The sequence below is a fragment of the Alligator mississippiensis genome, chromosome 2 (assembly GCF_030867095.1).
Source record: "Alligator mississippiensis isolate rAllMis1 chromosome 2, rAllMis1, whole genome shotgun sequence".
Taxonomy (NCBI): domain Eukaryota; kingdom Metazoa; phylum Chordata; order Crocodylia; family Alligatoridae; genus Alligator; species Alligator mississippiensis.
In genome coordinates, this window is record NC_081825.1 from 157476159 (window position 1) to 157497346 (window position 21188).

The following is a 21188-nucleotide window of genomic DNA, read 5'->3' on the forward strand; positions in this document are numbered from 1 at the left end:
GAAGCTGAAATGAAAAAGCCAACTTCTAAGGAGCATAAAAGGATTTGATAGTTGGCATCTGAAGAGGAGGGTTTTGGTCATTCTTTTTGTCAATTCTCCCTTTCTACTGGTGTTCCATAGCATAGTTTCCAGCTGTCACTCTCTCAGCCTCTGGATTTTTGCAGACCCCTTCCCATACTCACAAAGATCAAGTTTGGGCTGTCTGTTGGTGGGCTTCAGGGCATACCAAATACCAGCGCACACATGATGAGATGGGGTAGCCAAAGCCTTGTTGCTGACACATGAAAAAAAATTGTCAGGAACAATTCTCCAAATAGGCTAAGAGTGCTGGAGGCATGGTGGCCTGTTACTCTCTTGCACACAGTGGAAAAGCATAAGTATATTGCGGTAAAGTTTAGCTACCTTATTAGAAAAGGCAGAGAAAATTATGAATAATTAAAATTTATCAAAATGCATATCAAATCCTCTTGTATTCCCCCACAGTCCCAATTAGTTTGAGTAATCTGCTCATAAAATTAAATCCTCCTCTTATAGTTCTCCCAGCCCCCTCCTTTGTTTCATCCATCCTTTCTCCCTTTTTCATACAAACTTGCATTTCCCTCTGTCTCTGTCACCTCTGCTTCCAAGAGCTTTCCCTGTATGTCTCCGAATGGATTTCCCCTCCCTTGCCAATACCACTGACCCCTCTACCTGTAAGCTTGCTTCTGTCTCAGTTGCTCAGGAGGTCCTCTCTTGGTCCTTGGTAGCTGCCTCTTGGATTAATGCAACCAGCTGCCATTTATAACACTATTATCCCACCGCAACTGTGTCTAGTGTGCAGATATATTCAGCTTAGTAGGAATGGGAGAGCTAGAAGAGACAACTTAGTTAAAATCATTAACTGCATCTACACAGGCTAAGACTATAGTTTCCTGGAACAGTCTTCAGGACCCATGATACTTTCACCAAAGTGGGAGTATTGACATACATACCATATGACCACTGCATCCTACAGAGTGCAGTGATAAGTGCTACTTAAGTTTTCTAACCTAAAAAGCAAGTGAAGAGGGGAAAAAAAAAAACTCAAGTCCTGACACACAACTCCAGCTGAGTGGGGCAAGGAGAAAAACACAAAATGTTCCACATCCTTGCTATGGAGATAGAGGCTTAACCCAGGAGCCAGGCAACTTGTTGTTTGGAGCTGAGAGTAGTATTATTTCAGCAGGCAACCAGGACACCAAGAACTAGGAGGCTGGGGAAAAAAAGAGAATAGAGGGAGGGTCATAATTTTTGAGGAAGCCTTGACATTTTGATATTTAATCCTAACCCACGTGCTGTTCTCTAAATTTAAGCATCTTGCATATCAATTATTAAACTACACTGGTTTTCCTCTCATTTTGAAACTACTCTACCCTGGAGTTTTGGGAAAGCCCACATCTGGACTTCAGCTTCTGTTTTATCCTTATTCTTTGAAACCAAACCAAAAGTCTGTATTTGTGTGCCTGTGAGAGTTAGAATAGTTTGGATTTCAAATCCTATTTTCTAACTCATCTTAGTTATAACTGAACATCTAATGACCCATGGATGCACATCATTGCTGTATTCATATTTTTTACTTCAGCAGAAGCCATTTGAGATCAAATTCCTGTTGACCAATACCATAACCATAACACTGTCTTCACATTTGTCTCCACCCATTGGTCTGTCTTCAGATATTTGCAAGAAAAAGGCATACAGCTGAATATATCATGAAAAGGGCATTTACTTGTCTGAAGCTATCAAATTTAGACATACTCTGATATTTAAGTGTCCTTTCCCCATTGTTTATGCTAGATTTAGTAATTTATGATTTTAGCTTTCTCCTTTCCCTAAATAAAAGTCCCAGCTAGAATATTAGATAGCTTTCAGTTATATCCAGAAAATGTCATGGTAAATGAAAACAGAGCCTAGCATTTTCACTCAGTATTATTATTAATATTTTTATTTAACTCTGCTGGCCCATGAGCCAGATGTCTGAAAATCTTTGACTGGAACAATTTTAATAGTTCTTTCCCTATCCATGACTAACAATGTAATATAGTCACAAAACCTACTTTGTGACTGCTTGCTGAAAGAGGACTTAGTTTAAAGATCTATGTTCCAATGACCCAAAAAGTGAACATCTGTTGATGTTAATTTGATGTACATAGACTGGATTTAAAAATATCATAATCCTGTTAGAGCTGGAGAAGCAGACCCTAATTCAAATCTAATTTATTAAAGAAAAGAAAATATTTCAAGTTAAGTCACAGCTACTAGTAAGCATCCAGTGATGGCAAACATCCAGTCCTTTGTGTAAATTAGTTTTAATCTTTGATTTTTGCCAAGAAAAAGGGTGCTAAGACATACAGATTTGTTGTACATTAAATATAAATGCTGGATACCCAGGATCTTGGCCCCTGGTTTAGGGTACACCACAACAAGTCTGTGGTTTGACTTTCAGAAGTGATGATTTCTGAAATGCTCATTGATTTTCAGGAGATCTGTAGATACTAAATGGGCCATTAATAGAAATTATATATACTCTACAATGTGTGTTCTGTGGCATTCTGTTGGCATGTCACATGCATTGTATTGGTATTATTAATACCTTTTCATGATCAGGTTTGTATGGTTTTTTTTCATAGTCATTGGTAGTGAATTCAGTGTGTTATGGCTATAATTGACCCAAATCCAAAGGACTTCTTTCTAGAACGGTGGCTATCAAAATCTTTACTGAAAAAGGCCTGACTTTCATCAAAACTAATAAATGCAAACCCCTTTACCCCATTTTACTGTGTCAACTAATTATAGCCATTTCCCGGGCAAGTTTCACTGAGATGCAAAAAACCATTTTTTTTGAAGTACAGTAAAAGCTGTGCTATCCAGCATCTTACATACAGTCTGGCATGCTCTACTAACCGGCATGCTGGCTTGTAAGATAAAGTGAAACCGGAAGTGCCCACCGCAGCAATTCCGGTTTCTCTGAGCTGCCGGGGCCAAAGCAGCCTGCACTGCTGAGTCCCCATGGCCCAGGGGCATAACAGGCTGCGCAGGGCTGTGGGGCCCACTTCCCTGTCCCACAGGGCCTGCAGGATGGTCGGTGATGCGGCAGGAGGGACAGCGATACTGCAGGAGGGGAGGAGGGACGCCCCAGATGCAGCGGGAGAAGCGGTGGCTAGGGCTGCTCAATTGACCAGCGTATTTTGTTATCTGGCATCCCCCATTCCCGGAGGATGCCAGATAACAGAGCTTTTACTGTATACAAGACTGATAACTAAAACTGTCCCAACCTGAAAACAGAGTGACCTGTCCCCTGTCCCAACTGAAAATGGAGTGACCTGTGGGTCCTCATGAGGAGATGGAGGTTGTAAGTAGGAAAAACAAAGAAGACATCCCAACAATTCCTCTCCACTTGAGATGTTCTGTGCTGTTGCATCTCACCACCAGAGCCCAGTGGCAGCTACCCTTTAGGGGTGTGTGAAGTGGGAAGTATTTGATTCGGATTGGGATTTGTCCGGATTCGGGAGAACAGTGATTTGATTTGTTGATTCAGTTTGGCCGAATCTGAATCTCAAGATTCGATTCTGATTTGGAAAATTAGCGATTTGGCCATAGACACAGCTTTATGTTTTTCTAGGTACCTTGAGGTACCAAACACAGCTCATGAATGCTGAGATGGTAGGGCAGATGGAGCGTCCCACAGGAGCATACTGGAGGTACTTCTGTCCACTTCTGAGTCTGCTGCTGAGCATATGAGAGACCCCCCTGTGCTTGCACGGGACGCTCCATCCACCCCACCACCTCAGCATTCACAAGCTGTGCTTGGTATCGCCAGGTACATAGAAAAAACATATAAACCTCCCTGAATCTCTCCAAATCGAATTGGAGGCTTCCAATTTGATTTGGAGAGATTAATGGGTCTCCTGATTTGATTCGGGTTTGGAGATTTGCCCGCCAAATCGGGCCAAATCTCCTCCGAATCGAATCAGCAATGGAAGCGTCACACAGCCCTACTACTTTTGTCTCTTTTTCAATCTGTTCTCCTTAAAGGGAGCAGTGGAGGAAGCAGGCTCCCAACCCTCAGTGTCAGCATCAGAACAGTTCCAATGGTTGGGAAACAATCCTCATTTGCAACCTGCAAAAGTGATGGGCACTTGAGGAGAGTGTAGTTTGAGTGGGTGAAAGAAGCTAGGAATCAAAAATAAGAAAACGTGCATTGTTTCTAGAAACTGTGGTTACAATAGTAAAAAGAAATGCCAGTTATCTCCATGCTGTCCAGGCCACACATTTTGACCCTTTAAAGGCACATTACTCTAAGGAAGTGAAATGAAAAGTGAGAAAATGAGTGTCAGGCTCAGTTTTGTTTCTAAGATTCGCATGTACATTGGTTATCAAAGTTTCCATGAGTGGTCCTGAAAAAAGGTGAATAATTTGACACTTCTCCCTCCCCTTCTTTGCACTCCAAGGAGACAGAACCCTAAGCCCCCAACTTTTACAAAGCATTGACAAACTTCCTGAGGCTTCATATTGATCAGTGTATGTCCTCAAAGTAACATCTGCTGGCTTTTTTGATTGAAATGAGTTGTTTAATGATCTTCTCACTGATGTTGGTATTTGAAAAGGTAGCATAGTATTGAGAGATGGAGCTAAATTCTGCTTCTTCCCTAAATGTCAACAAACTCTTCCTTAGAAACCAAACATATTTCCATAACAGCGCCAGGCCCTGTCTTTTACATCTGTGCAAATCCCAGTGAATACAAATATAACTGAGGGCAAAGTGATGTTAAGGTATAACCAAAGATAAAATTTAACTTGGAATCTGTTAATGGTAATGATACCAGTTTGGAAAGAAATTATAAATGATGCCAAAGAAAACAGCCAGTTTGATTTTCAGATTTCAGCTTGAAGCTATATTGCAGTTTTGCCGCACTACCAAATTTGATCTGAAGTCATTGGTTCTCAACAAATACAATACACAAGAAGAATAGTGAGTAACATTTTAATAAGAAATAGCCTTTAATGGATTTCTAATATAGTTTGCTTCACACAAAGCTGACAGTTATCTCAAATTTTGGGCAGTAAGAATGACTTTTGAGGAAGTATTCAAGAGTCGGGCAACCCAGTGTGGAAACTTATGTTTTTTCCTTCCTTTACTTTTCTAGCCAATTTTCTAGACAACATGCCTTTGAGGAGTTCTGGCAAGCTAAGCATAGAGAACAGAAAAGAAGATGGTGAGAGTACAGCCCCTGCTCCTCCCCAGAAGAAGCTGTCTTGTCAGTGCCATCACCACTGTCCTGAAGATTCAGTCAACAGCACCTGCAGGTTTGTGGAACAGATCATGTCTAAGGAGTTTTCTTAATGAATGTATAGTAGTAATGTAATTCTTCAGTCTTTACTTAAGCTATGTAAAATTAATGTGTGTGTGTATTCAAGTTATCTGGAAGACAACTTTTTTTGTTGATATTTAGCTTCTATAACTTGAGGATTCAGGTTTGAAAATGTTGGCCAATACTTTTATTAATTATTCGCACACAATGCTATTTGAACAAGGTATGGGTTTGCAACAAAATACAAGAAATTGATTATGTATTTACATCTATATTTATATATACATATATAGGGCATGTGTATATGTACATTTCTGCATAAACTGATCATTTGAGATTAACACACACCATCAGGTACATCAGGTATCATAAGATCCTGCATTCATTATGATATAGGGAAAATTAACAGTATCAGCAATCTGCTTTTTTTTGCCTGATGTGGCTGATAATGTGTCCAATAAATGCCTCGTGCATGCATGCAGCCACAGCATGCACGCAGCCAGAAGCACAGCCCAGCGACTGGGAAAGCAGCATCGGGCTGGTAAGTCTGGTGTGGGGGAAGGGGTGGGGGAAGGGAAGGGGAGTGGGGGTGGAAGATTGAGGCCCCCACAGTGAGGGAGGGATTGGGGCAGGGGCAGAGCCATGAGTGACTCATCCGTGGGGCGTTGGGGGGAGGGCCGCTCCCACCTCTGTGCACACCCTGAGAGGGCATGGGGGGGCGTGTGCCCCCAGATCTGTGCATGGGGTGAGGGTAGGCTGCCACTTTGGACTGGGGCTGGGCTGGGTTCTTCCCAACAGGGGGGTTGTGCCGGGCTGTGCTTGGGGTGGGCGGCAGTGTCACTAGGAGAGGATTTGGGGGGGCTATGGCAAATTTTGGGGTGGCTGCAGCCCCCCCAAGCGCCGCCACTACCCACCTTAAGTATAGCCCAGCCCCAATCCACCCTGCTTCGCACACAGATTCGGGGCACATGCCCCCATTCCCTTTTGGGGTGGGCGCAGCAACAGGAGCCCTCCCCCGCCCCCCCCAAATGAGCTGCTTGCAGCTTTGTCCCACGCCCTGCCCCACCCCAGCTGGGAAACACGTGCCCCTGCCCCCACTTCCTTCCTCACCATCATCTGCTCCCCACACCACACTTACCATCCTGAGGCTGGTCTCCATGCTGCCCAGCTGCATAGGGGAATCAAATCAGAAACGGGCCCATATGGCTCCTTAAAAATCAGCCATCAGTGTTGAACAAAAAAATCTCTATTGGTGCATCCCTAATATTTATAAAATGTTTGGAAAACCTCTAGGGAGTCTTTCAAGAATGATTTTGCATTTGCTTCTCTTGTATTTTTTTTCTTTTCTCAATATTAAATACCAGTATTTTTTCTTAACATATTTGCGATATTTATCCACTTTTATTTAATATTTTTTGGTTATAGATTCCTGACAAACTTCTTTTTACTAACCGTGTTGGAATTTATGCATAAGAGTCAAAGCGAGTGAAAAGCCATTGCATGGCTCTGAAAGAAGGAACAAAATGTATTTCCCCTTCCCCCCGTGCAGATGTGCACAGACCACTTTCTGTAACAGTCTCTATGAGCATGTCTACATGAGATGTTTACTGTGCAGTTGACCAATTAACTATGCAGTAAACATCTCAGTGTCTACGTATGTGCCCCTATTATGGTGCATGAAACTAATAAACTCCACAGTAGGGTAGTCTTGTAAAATATAAGTATTTTCATGTGCATCAGTGCATGTGTAGACAGTGCCCCATCTGGCTGGGGGCACAGCCAGGGTGCTTTGGTGCAGGGCTAGCCAGCAAGCAGTGATAGCAGATAAGAATAATGCAAGCAAGATAAAGAAGGTATCCCCACCCCTGCCCCACCCCGATTCTATATCTACCTGTCCTAGGGCTGTCACAGAGAGAAGGTATGTCTGGCCAGTACACAAGCTTCACCCTGAGGTTCTTTCTTGAATGTCAGATATCAGCAGACTGGAGATTGAGGACTGAGCCCCCACACTCCCAGTGGGCTGGGTGAGATGGGCTGGTGATGTGCCATCTGTTCATGGTGCCCTTGAGTTCCCTCACTGGGGACACTTTGCTGCTCTGAAATCCCTCCTTTTGTATTCTTTCTCCCCTCTGACAACTCTTCATTCCCAGGCATAATTGATTGGTCTCCCAGTGGTCATCAGACTGTCCACATTCTGTTGTATCAACATATTCCTTTATTCCAACAAACCCATCACATGCACACTTCTTATTCTGGTCATTTACCAGGCCTCTTAATTTAGTTTGTTCACCAAAACCAGAAATCCCAAGGGCTCTGCAGTTGGGCACCATGACCTAATGCCACTTCTCATATTAGGGAACAGTGTGGTACATGTTTTCAATTTCCCAGCTTGTGTGTCTCCTGGCTTCAGACACAGTGGGCCCTGAAGGAAACTTTGTCACGAACAGGCTTTTAGAAACCAGTTAACCCTTGCCATTATTCTAATGCATATCTATTTTACCTACCAGCCAATTCCTAAAAGCAAACTTCTAATTATCATTTTTTAGCCGTCATCAGCCACCTCCCATGCAGCACGTGAAGCCCTGTCAGAGCACCCCTGGGCTGGCAGGCTAACTACTGGATCTCTTGCCAGCCTCAACTGCTCTAACTAGGCTCCATGTGGTGCAAATGAATAAACTGCTGCAGAGTTTTTTGCTCCCAGGCGCACATTCAGATGGTGCACTCAGTAGCAAAAATCTCCGGGGCCATAAGCTCCCAAACTTATCGGTCTGCATTAATTGCATGTGTAGATGCACCATGTTACACTCAGTGGAGGGAACACAGAATAGTGCTCATTCCTGTTTTCTGCTCTCATGACAACTCAAAAATGGAGAGAAAGAGGGCCTTGTCCCCTCTTTACAGCAGACTGCAAAGTAAACCAAACAAATGTATAGGGACCGAGGAGCAAATATACTCCATTCTGATATACTGAGCAAAATATTCTTTTTCTGTGCAGAAGGAGCAGCACCAGAGCGTCTGTGCCTCTCTGGCATTCCTCCTGCAAAAGGAGAGAGCATGTCCCTGTGCTGGGTTAGTGGTTAAATGTGACAGATTAACCTAAGGTAGATATGCATGGTAGACCTGTCCTGTAGTGGCTCTCAACTGCATTATTCTGCTTTCCATTTATATATGAAAATCTGAATTTTGTGTATATTGAAAGGTAGAGAATTTTGCCACTGTATGTTAAATTCCTACAACTTTTAATCTTCTATCAAAATCCAGTGGAGTTTTGGTTATGCAAAAGACTGTGGAAGTGAGGTGGAGGTGTATTGTTACTGCTGCACATGCCAGTTGAATATGCACTTCTCTATCCTAAGATGAGGAATCTGATATTTTAACAATACTGGACTGCTGTTCACAGCACAGTATTATAAAAGGGAAGAATCCGGGGAATCCCATGCTGTTCAAGATATTGAGGCCACTTGTATTGGGGGGGGGTTTTCGTTTGTTTTGGGTTTTTTTTAACTTTTGTGTCTTAGTTTGTCATGATTCTTCCCAGCCTACAATGTCAAGTCCTGTCAAATTGAAAAATACCAAGACTTTGATGAGAGCTAGAGGCATTATTTTTCTTTTCTCCTTTCTGCTCCTGCTTCAAGCTCTGATGCTCTATCTAGAAGCAGCCTTTAAAAACTGTTGTATGGTATGTTGTTTTTAAAGCCTTAAAAACACACACTGCCCGCAGTAGGCAGGCTCCCTGCTGTTCCAGTCAGCCATTTCCTGTTCATGCCTACTGAGAGCCACTTATTTCAGGCATGCTACCTTGCACAGAAGAGGAAGCAGTAGAAGAAAAGTTCCAGTTGATTATTTTTTAATCAAATTATTAGAATACAGAAAAAGTTCTGTTTTGGGAAACATCACTCTACTGGACAGTGTTTCTATCCCACCTGGATAGCTGTAGGACCTACTGACAAAGTACCTTTCATTGAGCTAATGTGAAGTCTTTCTAATGTGGTGATCAGGAGCTTAGATGTGGGGAGGCAACCTTTTTTGGCTGCAGGCTGGTTGGAATAACTCAACCTAGGTCAGAGGGAGGTAGGAGGGAGCTAGGACCCTGGAGCCATTGCCACAGCCAAAGCTTCCTACCACCGAATGCTGCTGATGCAAGACATCTGCAGGCTGGATCCAAAGGTTCTGTGGACCATAGGTTACTGACCTCTGGCTTAGATAAGCCCTTCCATTAGCAAACACAAGAAATTGGGGAGAGTCCTGCAGTGTGACACTTTTAAAACGTCTCTCTTAAGGTGCAGACAGACATAATGCTTGAACTCTCCCAAGCATGTCACAGGTTGGAAATTGGTTCGCTATTGTCATGGGTCAGAGTTGTCTGCACATACACTGCTAGGTAGAATAGTCACCTTTTCTGCAATTCAGTACTGTTGACCCACCATCAGGGGATGATAGTGAGTACCCAACCCAGTTGCAGTTTTCTGCTTTTCCTTCTCATTAACATTGACTCCAGTAAAACCCCAGTCCTTCCCTGTACTGAAGGCTGTGTGGTGTACCTGACTGGAAGTGCTTAGTTGAGTGTGTATAGGGCAGGGGGCTGCTGGGCCCCTGCTTCTGTGTTCCCAAGGGGCTAGATGCTCCAGAATTGTTGCAGCTTTTTAAGAGCACTCTTCCCCAAGCCGCTCATCAGTTTATTGACCAGGGTTCAGCACATCCCAGGATGATTTGGGGATGGAGGTGTGACCAGGTTGTGGGGGAGAGGCTAGGCTGAATGGACTCCTGTTTCTTTGTGCCTGGGGGCTTTTGTGGCAGATCTCCGTTGCTTTTAAAGAGCTGGTAATTTTCCTTTCGTTAGTGGAACCGGAGTCCTTGGGCAGCCCCCAACAGCTCCCAGGCACTTAGCCTTCCCCACCTGGCCACCTCCCATCCCAAATAAGCCTGGGATGCAGAGCCTTGGTCAGTTGCATCCAATGGAAGGAAATTGACCAGCTCTTTAAAAGCAGCAGAGAGCTGTCCTGAGAACCCCCAGCCTCATGGTCAAGTGCAGGCAGTAGAGTTTGGGGCAGTAGTGTTCTATGTACCAAACCAGTCAGCTGCTATATGGGGGTTGGGGTGGGAGGGGCAGGGAATGAGGAGCAGTGCAGCGTGGGACGCCCAGAGGGCCAACGAGACAATAGTCATGAGGTGTCCACACATAATACATAACCGGTTCATAGAGAACCAGTTCAAAATAATACTTGATTATCCAGGTATGCTTTTGAAATGGGTTAGGAGGTTTAAACCATTCTAAACTGGCTTGCACACCTAGACACTTGCAGTTTAAACTGTCAATGTTTTCAGCTTTATGTGCTTGAAGGTAGTCTTATATGAAAGTTAGAAATGTAAAATACAAAAGTAATGATCTTATTTCAAGCCAAACAAGAGGAGTAATTCATACTAGACATTTATGTTCTGTTAACATGGTTCTCAAGCTGTAAAGTACCCCAGTCGGGGTCAAGCTTATGGGAACCATGCCACTCTGGAGCTGCTTTTCCCATTTTTATTTATGTCATGGGTTTCATTTAACCAGATTTTAGCCCTCTAGTCCTCCTTCGTAGCTTCATACTAAAGAGTGGCATAAAATAAAAATTACTGAGCAACTGCCTAGAAAGTGAAAGTTTGTGATATATTTATTTAGAGAAAACAAAATAAGGAACAAACCCTACCCTATTATTTTTCTTCAATGTTGTATAAAAATAGAATTTAAAAGGGTGTCATAGGAATGGGTAGTGCCCAAGTGGCACTTATCTTTTTCTTAATTTGCAACATTTAATTATTTCATATGTTTTTTTCTTAACTTGTTCAATACATAAAACATAAATAATCAGAGAGAATTCGCAGAGACCCTTCCACTGTGTTCCTTCCCACACTGGAATGTGTGAATAAGGGATAGAAGAAATGGAGCTGGAACAGTTGCTAGGTTATCTGACTAGTGGCTGTAAAATCAGGTTTCAAGACGTTTGACCAAAAGTGAACTACTCACCTGGGACATTGGCTCCCCTTTTAGTTCTGAGTCCTTTATTTTCACTGATCACCGTAGGCTGGTGATTTACTGTTTGTACGTTGCTTCAAAACAAGATCTTTCATTCAGGAACATTTTATCGTATCAATGTTCAAGTAGATTCCACTGCACTTATAGGAAGCATAAGTATGTTGGTTCACGTGAAATCAGATTGCACAAACCCATTTTAATATATGCGTTCCCATTCCCATATCACTAACAGGGACTTTTTACCTTTTATAAAATGTATCTCAATCTCTCTGCAACTATAGCCATTTCTTAAGTTGTTTGCTGTCTTTAGAGCTCATGAGTTATAAGATATCACTGGGCACAGATATGGAACAGTGCATTCTGGGGCACCCCTGACCTGACAAAGCCCTGGAGCAAGTGAAATTCAACCAGAGCATTTGGCCCAAGCCCTACAGAGGTGTCAAGTTTGAAACGTCTCCTGCTGGAGCAATACCAAGAGTTCAGGACCTCTCGCAGGTCAGGAAATGGGGAGTTTTCTAAAAGTTCAGACGGAAAGTATTTCCAGGTACATTCAGACTCAGATATAAAGTACACCCCTCTAGCACCAGGTGGTAAGGTACAATATTGAACGTTCTCCTCAAAAAGCAAGCTGGTACCTTCCCATAACATTTTGGTCCACTTTGGCAAGGCTCTAATGAGGGTGGCATGCTACTACTGAAAGCCACTTAAATGTACTATTATCCATCTAGATGTTGATATAAAATGAAGACATCTTGTGGACACTTTAAAACTCCCTCCTATGATATTTCTTTAATTCTACTTTAGTTTAAAGGCAGCATTCCAAAATCAAATATGTATCAAGTCTTTCAGCTACCCTATGGGTTCATAATGACTCTCTAGTTCCACAGACAATACCTGATTTTATGTAATATATAGTTTGCAATACTTTGGCCCTCCAGGTTAGCGGAGGACAAAATTGCAGCTTAAACAGTTGATTGTTTTCTCTTTTAAAATAAATATGCCCTGTCATTTATAGTTATAGTGTCAACCCTTTAAGCTCTTGGCAGTTTTACTTAAGATAAATGTCCAGGAGTGACTTATTATCTTCAGTATTCACTCCATACTTGCCTATACTTATTAGAGGAAATGTCTTTAATACTAAAAGCAGTGAGGTTATCCAACAGCAAATATTTAAATTAGTTATCTAAACCAAACTGCAGACTTTCAAAGGTCACAGCTATACCAAGTAGTTAACTAGTAATTGGGTCCTGAAAACCCAAGCCCTGCACCCAAGCTTTGCACTAGATTTCAGAGGCAGGATGGAGTGCTTAATTTCATGTTTGTTTTGGGGCTTCACCATGAATTCCCCAGACTCTTATAGGTTTTCCAGACTAGGAGTATTATGTGTCCTTGTTACCTTACATTATCACAAAAGATATGCAAATGGTGTCAGTCAAACTAAAGGAGGCAGTGGCCATGCACACAGGTGTTTGTAAGACTGATTGATTAACAGGGACCTTTCTCAAGAAGAGGTGAAAGTATTTGTAAGAGCTTCGTAATCCTAAATTTGTAAAGGTTATGTTAACCTGCGACCTGTTGATACTTTAATCGTCTTTCTGAACATAGTTATGTTGTTGCAGGGCTCAAAATAAACTTCCAATAAAGAAGCTCAACCATCCTTTCAAGACAAACAGGGCTTACTTTAAAAAAAAAAAAGCCCTATATTTACATAAGCAGAATAACATACAAATTATGCATACCTGTAGATAATTTTATGTTAAAAGCACTTTTGGATTTAATTTGGCTGTGCACACAGTGCAATCACAGTAACTGTTTATGCCAGTTAGGTGCACAATCATATACCCAGCTTTCCAGGCACAGTTGGAATGCCTGCAGTTTTAAAGTGCGGCCCACAGTCCCATGGCATTTTTAGACAGCTTTCTGAGGCAGTCTGGTTTTTTCTATATTATGTGATGGCCTTGGTTGATTAGTTCAGTGGTTCCCAACCTTTTTAGATCACAGACCAGCACACTGTGGACAAGTCCACGGACCAGAAGTGACCGGCATACTGTGGAGTGGCAGCCAACCCTGTTTTACACTCGGTACCTGGCCATGGCCCGGGGGTTGGCAACCTCTGGATTAGTTCATTGTAACATCATTGAGCTCCAGAGATGGCCATGATGCCCCCTGGTGGCCCCATAACCTGTGCTCCACTCTGTCTCTAAGGCACCCTTCCCTCTTTCTTACCTACCATGCCTTGATATACTTATTAGATTGAAAAGGCGCATCTACACTAGATGCTTTACTGCGCAGTAGTCCAATTTACTGTGCAGTAAGCATCACACATCTACACATGCTGATGCTTACTACTGTGCAGTAAATTGGTTTACTCTGTGGTTAATTTGCTACCTGATTTGAGCCTGGCCCTACCAGGCTCAAATCACACGTGCCCCTAGGCCACTAATGGGACCTCCAAAAGACACCCCTCATAGTCCCTTTCCACAACAACTGCTATGAACTATAACCAAAAGATAAGCACCCTAGGTATAACACAAACTCTCCCTTCTGGTCACACCAACATCAACAAAAAGGAAGACAGCACACTATCACTTTAAAAGGGAAAATCTCCCCCATTTTAGCAAGTAGTAAATTTACCTGGGGTTATTAAAGGCACCGTCGCACTCATATAGACACGTCACCAGGAGGAAAATCTGCTCCTGGGAGTTGGGGAACTGTGTGCTGCTGGGGCGAGCTCTGCCACTGGAGCCCAGGCAGGGACTGTGTCCCCCTGCCCCAACAGCAGGGAATTCCAAGCCCACTGCTCCCAGATTGCAATCAGGGAGTGGGGGCTGGGACATCCTTATCTACCAGCCCCGTTGAGCTCCGTTGATAACTATAAGGGTCTCCCAGCCCAAGCCCCGCGACCACGAAGCTCAGGCTGGAAGTTCAGGGTCTCCTAGCAGTGGCTGCATGGGCACAGAGCCAGTGCTAGGAATTCCCTGCTGGTGGGACCTTGGGAGCTTGTTCCCCACTGAGCTCCATGAGCACAGAGCTGAGGGGGAACAGGCTGCAGAGCTTCTTCCTTCCACAGTTGCACAAGTACAGGTCTGGGGCTGGGAACAAGTTCCCCAGACTGTTCCACCCCCAGCTTCATGCTTACAGAGCTGGGTGGGGAACAAGCTCCCCTACCCTCTCCCTGCGTGCCTGGGTGGAGACAGTATCCCCCTGCCCTGGCAGCAGGGAGCTTTCAGCCCTGACTCCCTGATCACGGGGTGGGGGCTGGGAGCTTTTTCCCAGCTGCAGCTTTGCAATTACGGAGCTAGTGCTTGGAATAGGTTGGGAGCTTGTTCCCATCACCTACTCTGCTATTGCACAGCAGGGGCTGGGAACAAGCTCCCGAGTTCCCACTCCATGATCATAATTGCATTTGTGGAGCAGGGGCTGGGAGCTCACTGCATGGGGACAGTTCCCTGCCCAGCCTGGAGGTGGCTGGGACCTGCCTCTGATCAGGACAGTTCCAAGCCAGTCCCAGGCTGTGCGGGGAAGCACGTGCAGCCTGGAGGTGGCTGGGGACTGTCTACTGTCTTGTTTTGGGCAGTCCCCAGCCAGCTTCAGGCTGCACATGCAGACTTCCCTGAGCAGCTCAGGGCTGCCTGGGAACTGTCCGGGTCAGGGGCAGTTCCCAACCCTGTGATCCAATTGGGTGATTGAGGTACAGGGCTTGGAAAGAGCTGCAGGGGTGGGGTACTTCTCAGCTTCCTGCCCCAATATTCTGGTGGGGCAGCTAGCAACTAGCTAGCTGCTAGCTCCCACTGGTGGATCAGGGCAGGGGGCTGGGATCTGCCCCTCCCCTGCAACTCTTTCCAAACCCTATGCCCTTGATCAGGGAGCCAGGGCCAGGAGCTTGTCACCCCCGCCCCGAGTACATTGTTTCCCCCCACCCCAGCAGCCGGCAACCCTGGGGGCCAGTGCTCCCTGCCAGCCCCCAGGCTAGGACCCAGGGGGAGCCTGGAGCTCCTGGTGGCAGCAGGGGCCCATTGCAGGGCTGCAGGGAACTGGGTGCAAATCTTCTCCCTAACCCACTTAATCTGGAGTAGTTTACACCAGAGTAAATTTGGGATAGAGTAAATGCATGTGTAGATGTGCTCACTGTGGAGCAGCTAGCACTAGCAGTAGGCTTCCTACTGCCAATGCAGGCATCATCCTATTGTGCTGCAGAGCAACTCACTCTGCAGTAAGCACTCATAGTTGCTGTTTCCCTGGGTCAGCTCTCCTGCTTCTTTCTCCCTCTCAGTCTCCCCAACCTGGGGCTCTACCTGGGCCCTTTCTCCATTAAGTAGGAGAGAGTTCCAGGCTCTCTGTTACATCATTCATAGCAATATTTTAAAGTAGCTTTGATTATCAAATGTAATAAGAGGATTGAGTTTCCCTGCCAGCATTACTGGAAGTGATGTTCTCGATACGACATGCTAGTGATGTTCTCATTTTGCCACTAAGCTATGGAGCTAAGAGTATAGGAAAAACACTTAGACTAAAATTCCAAATGAAGATGCTATCTGCTTGTCAGAAGCTGACTTTTGATATATTTAAAAGGGCAGTCTGAATCATTCTAAAGTTTTTATCACATGAAAAAAAAATATTTTGCAATTTGCTGCAATCCAGCACAACCTAGGCTAAATGTAATTCCTAAAAATGTTTTGCATCAATAGAGCAAGGATCTGTATGAGGCTGAGTGATTCCAGCAAAACAAGACCTTGTACCAAACTTTTCTTTTCCTCCATTAATGTAACCCAAACCTTTACTACGGAGTGGGATAAGCCACCTTACTTGCTAAACTAGTATAATCTCCAGCATCAACCTGCTTGTTTTTTTATTCTTACCTCAGTTTTTGGGGTTGGAGGAAGGTGGGGGAGGGCAGAAGGGAATTGTATCAGTTTGCTCTGTAAAGGGCTGTGGCTTACAGTTTGCCAAGCATCTAGTGATTTTCAGGTGTTCAGCTTGATTTTCAGTGTGCAGGTGGACTATACTTTCTGAAAAGCAGGCCTTGTTAAGCTGTCTCCAGCTGACCACTCAAAATCACAAATCACTTGTGAAAATGCAGGCCATGTATATTTATGGTCCATTTATATGCTAGTAAATAACTGCTGATAATAGTCCAATTTCTCTGCTGAATCCCATAACATGGATTGCTGCAATTTTGCCAGCACTTGCAGTATTGCTGTTACTTGCTCAGACAGCAAGCCCCAAAATATCTGAGATTCCCACAGTAAATTCAGCCTTACTAAAGCAAAGACAAAGAATAATCTTACAGTCTATCAAGATGAATGTTGTTGCATGTAGGGACAGAAGCAGAAGGTCAGTTGACACAGCTGCCTCCAGCTGGCAGAAAGTCTGTGCAGAAATAGAGAGTAAATGATCTCAGTGCTTGGTGTATATGGTTAGGAACAGAAATTACACACAAACCAGTATAAGTGATCAGAAACAAGTTCAAATCTGTAACACAACAGAAGTTCAGTGCACATAAACTGCTTTCAAAATGGCTGAAACCAGTTTACGATAAACCTGGATGGAAGCAGTATCAGACTTAACTGATTTAGGTTAAATCAGTTGATTGAACTTCTGTTTCAGATCCCCTCCAGATTCAAATTAACTCACACCCCCAGCATCCCAGGATGCTTTGCACCTTCCCCACAAGCCCTCCTTGCAGGGTGGGTGGGCCAAGCAGGGCAGCAGGCTCCAGTGCCCTCCCCCTGCCTCCCACCCCAGCTTCTTGCCTGAGCCTCTGCAGGCACGTGGCTGCATTTCTGGAATCAAAAGTGAATATTCACTTCCTTATTGGTTCAGTCTACACAGCTGAGATTAACCTGCAAAGATTGAATCTGTTCATCCTTGGGCTTTTGAACTTGTCTTTACTTAGCTAATGTCTGTGTGTATATACATGTATGAGTGTATGTATCCATATGTGTGTGTAAGGCCTGTATTTAATTATAGTCTGTATTTAATATAGTTCATGGACTTCATAAAAGGATTTCCTATAGGAATTGTGAGAATCCCAGCCTGCATAGCACCCTTAAAATCCAAAATGTTGCGCTTAAAATCCAAATCTTATCTCATTATGTAGTGTTATAGAGAGACCCATCATAGAGCACAGCTCTGAACTTGGGAGAGGAATGCAGGCTCTATGGCCTCTTGGCAGCTGGGAAATACCACACAGCTGAACATGAGCAGTTCTACTGTCTTTGAGGCCTGTGTGGTCGTTTTACATGCTGGAGGACTTGGCCCATTATGAGCCAAATTCTGTGTTTTGTTGCATCTGCATGGCTCCCGCTGACTTAAAAGTATTTACACACACACACACACGTGAAAGATGAATTTGGCTCAGCAGTAATATAATGCTCTTCTTCTTACTGGGTTTTATGTTACTACTCTGATGCAGTCACTTAACAAATTATTTTCTCTGAAAAACAAGTCTATGTTGAACAAAATTACAGTGGCTGTTTGTTTTATGGACAGTATCCGAAGACAGTGTTCAGCTAGATTTGGCCTTTATCATCGTATTTCTTGGGTGATGATTGTGACAACATGTGTTAAGTGAATTGAGAATTTCAGCCCTATTTCCAAACCAGAGACATTCACGGAATGTTCCCAAAAGCACTTGATCTTCCGGGATCTGTACAAGCCATACTGTGCAGTTCTACCATCATCGCTAAGAACCAGTGCAGAAGAAGTCTTGTTCATTTGAACGGACTCTGTGGATTATATAACTTATGCTAGCAGTGTGTCCAGAAATGTGCTCAAGAGGTACAGTTTAAGAAACAATATTATAGGTTTCATGGCAGAAAAAGTAAAGATGTGGCAAGGTACTGACAAAAAATGAGGTTCAAGCTGAGTCCCTGGGAATTTTTGTACACAAGGGGTGAGGCATGCTATCATTTGTACAAATCAGTTTTTGTCATTCTGGCTACTTAGAGTAGGAATTAAAAAGAGGTTATGGCATGATTGTGTGTGGAATCTGTAAACTTCTTCTCAGGTGACTAGTTACTTAAAGTAGTTCTGGCTTTGTACTTAAAAGAGAGCTTTGGTGTGGTACATAGAAAATAGCTCTTGGTGTCATGCTGCTGTGTAAGACAGAAGAAAATCTTCAACAATCGAAGTTTGATATTGCATCTTTTGTGAGACGTGGCCATTGTCCAGTAAGGACATCTGCTTGAATAGCTGCAAAACCCTTGGCCTTTCTCCCTGTCTTCTGACATTTAGTAAAGGTCTCAGTTAAGATCACCTCTTTCGTTCTGGTAATCTTTAATTATAGCAGCACGTTCCAGTTCAGGGCCTGTCAGCGTTTCAGTTATAAACCTATTTTCTTTTTTGGGGGCATTTGACATGGCTGTAAAAATCTAGTCTTGGCAGATATGTGACATACTACATCTCTGTAAGCTATTACATCCAAAATCTGCTTAATAACTTTTCAATACTGTAGTATCACATGATGTTTCATTGGGAAAAGTTAATAGAATATATACATGGCTTGATTTTTCAGTATCATCTCATTTTAATCCATAATTACATAACAAAAGGTTTAAAATATTTTGAATGTGTTATTTTATTTTAAATTCTATACATTTTCAATATTGAGAATAATAGTTCATTTTTATTCTATTTTACATACATTAATTATCCATGTTACACATGCCTATGTACAGACACGAAATAAACAATGTATATGATAAATGCTTCCTCAAATTTGTTTCCAGCTAATTATGAAGGTGGAGGTATTTCCATTTCTGACCTGGGGAGATGCCAGGTAGCTGGAATATGCTGTGTACTCCTCTGCATTTATGGTCTGTTATATTGTTGTCTTAGGATCTGTTTGTCACATCAGAGAGGAGACCTTCCAGGTGCTGAAGGACATAAAACCTCTTCTATCTGCCTAAAGCCCTTTACAGTGCAAGGAGGTGGTAGTTTTTCTGTTTAAAACTTGATCTTTCCTTTTTGATGTTTCCCTTTAAAATTACCACCCTTCTCCCTCCACTGCAGTCCCATTTTTATTTAATTCCAGAGTAAAAAATTCATATCATGATATTTCTCCTATTGCTTCCCTTTTTGTGAAATGATTTAGAAGCATATGTTCCACTGAAAGTCGATGGAAAATCAAATGAAACTTGAGATTTCTCTGTGTTGTTTTTTCCCCCTTCCTACTACTACTTCTTCTGACAGCTTAACTCTTTTATTGCTTCTCCTTTTATGAACCCATTATCTTGATTTTTTGAGAGGACTATCACTTGCTACATTTTTATGTTTATTTGTTTTTCAGATAATTGCAATTACTGTTCTGTTGCCTTGTCCCTAGAGTTATCCCTGCTTCATTGTGATGAATCAAAGGCATTGTGTAAACAAATAAAATGTAATATGATATAATACTTTACACTAATGGGTTCTTCTCAGTCTCTCTTCTTAGAAATCCTATCATTCCTATCTTGATTTTGAACAATGGAATGAAGGTAGTTGTTGCTCAGAAGTCATCGTCTCTTTTGCGTTAGCCTCATGAATGACATCAAACAAGTATAGAAGTTAGCCTTCACTTCAGTGACAAAGTAACTTGTAATGTTACAGCTAGTCAGTTTCAGACTCAGCAGTCAGAATTTATAATAGATTATTATTCAAAGTTGGGGGTGGATCCAAGGGGTTTAAAGGTGGGCAGTCATATGTGTTTCCTTTGCTTCCTGCTCCGCCCAGTTTAAAACCAACTCCCTGGCAGTTGCAGCAGCATTTCTATTCAAGTAGCAGTAAGGGAGTCATTTGACGTTATAGCTCATTATATCCTTCTAAACTCTTTGTTCTACAGGTGTTAATGACTTTCTATCCTTTTTTAATGGTTTTGATTTTTTTCTTGCCCCCCCCCCTTTTTTTGTGCAATATTGCTATCTGTTAGCTTTCCGTGATAATGTAGCTTCTTTTTCACATCCCTGTGTTTTAGGCCTCTGTGAAGTGGCAAGTATTGCTTCAGATTCAGCCAGTTTGGAAGACAGCTCTGCCCTGCTGCTGCTTGCCCTGCAGCTGGCATGGGGCTGGGGGGTGGGAGAGGCACGATGCAGGCATGGCTCACTCTGGGCAGAAGGGGGCAAGCAGCAGCAGGGCACAGCGCTGCTCCCAGCGCTGCTGCGCCTGCATCCTGCCTCCCCTCCCCCCTGTGCTGGCTGGCAAGGGGCAGCAGGGCAGAGTCCCCACTCCCAGCACAGATGCAGGCACGGCAGCGCTGGGAGTGGGGGCTATGCCCTGCTACCACTTGCCCCCTTATGCCTGGAGCAAGCCATGCCTGCATCACTTCCCCCCCGCCCCGCGTTGGCTGGGCAAGCAGCAGCAGGGCAGAACCCCAGCTCCAAGCAGTGCCATGCCTGCATCCCAAACCCCCTGTCCCCCTCCCTGAGTAATGCACCCCCCTGCCCTGGCTGAGCAACTTGTCCCAGCCCCAATCCCTCCCTCCCCCACACCCCTTTCCTCCCCAACCCCAAAAGACTTACTAGCTATGTCAGTTGCTTATTTAGTCTATGGCTGAATTGCCAAAACTTTTCTGAATCTTTGTCCAAATTGATTTGGATGCTTCAAATCAATTCAGAACTTTTAATTGGTCTCCCAGTTTGATTTGGATTTGGAGATTTGCTCCCTGAATTGGGCTGAATCTCCTCCAAATCAAATTGGCTACTGAAACTTCACACAGCCCTACTGTTTTTAACTCTAGCTACACCTACTCTGAATGCCTTCAAGAGACATCTGAATGTTTATCTTGCTGGGATCCTATGATCCCTGCTGACTTCCTGCCCCTGGGCAGGGGGCTGGACTCAATGATCTTCCGAGGTCCCTTCCAGCCC

At 43.6% G+C, this 21188-nt stretch overlaps 1 protein-coding gene across 6 annotated transcripts in view; it reads left to right on the forward strand.

Moving 5' to 3' along the window:
- Nucleotides 1-21188, forward strand: part of BMPR1B (bone morphogenetic protein receptor type 1B) — a 517894-nt gene that overhangs the window by 453535 nt on the left and 43171 nt on the right. For all 6 annotated transcript variants that reach the window (XM_059722335.1, XM_014600279.3, XM_019488076.2 and 3 more), the window contains one exon: nt 5163-5322. In XM_059722335.1, the coding sequence (XP_059578318.1) occupies nt 5163-5322 (160 nt within the window). The remainder of the gene's footprint in view (nt 1-5162; nt 5323-21188) is intronic.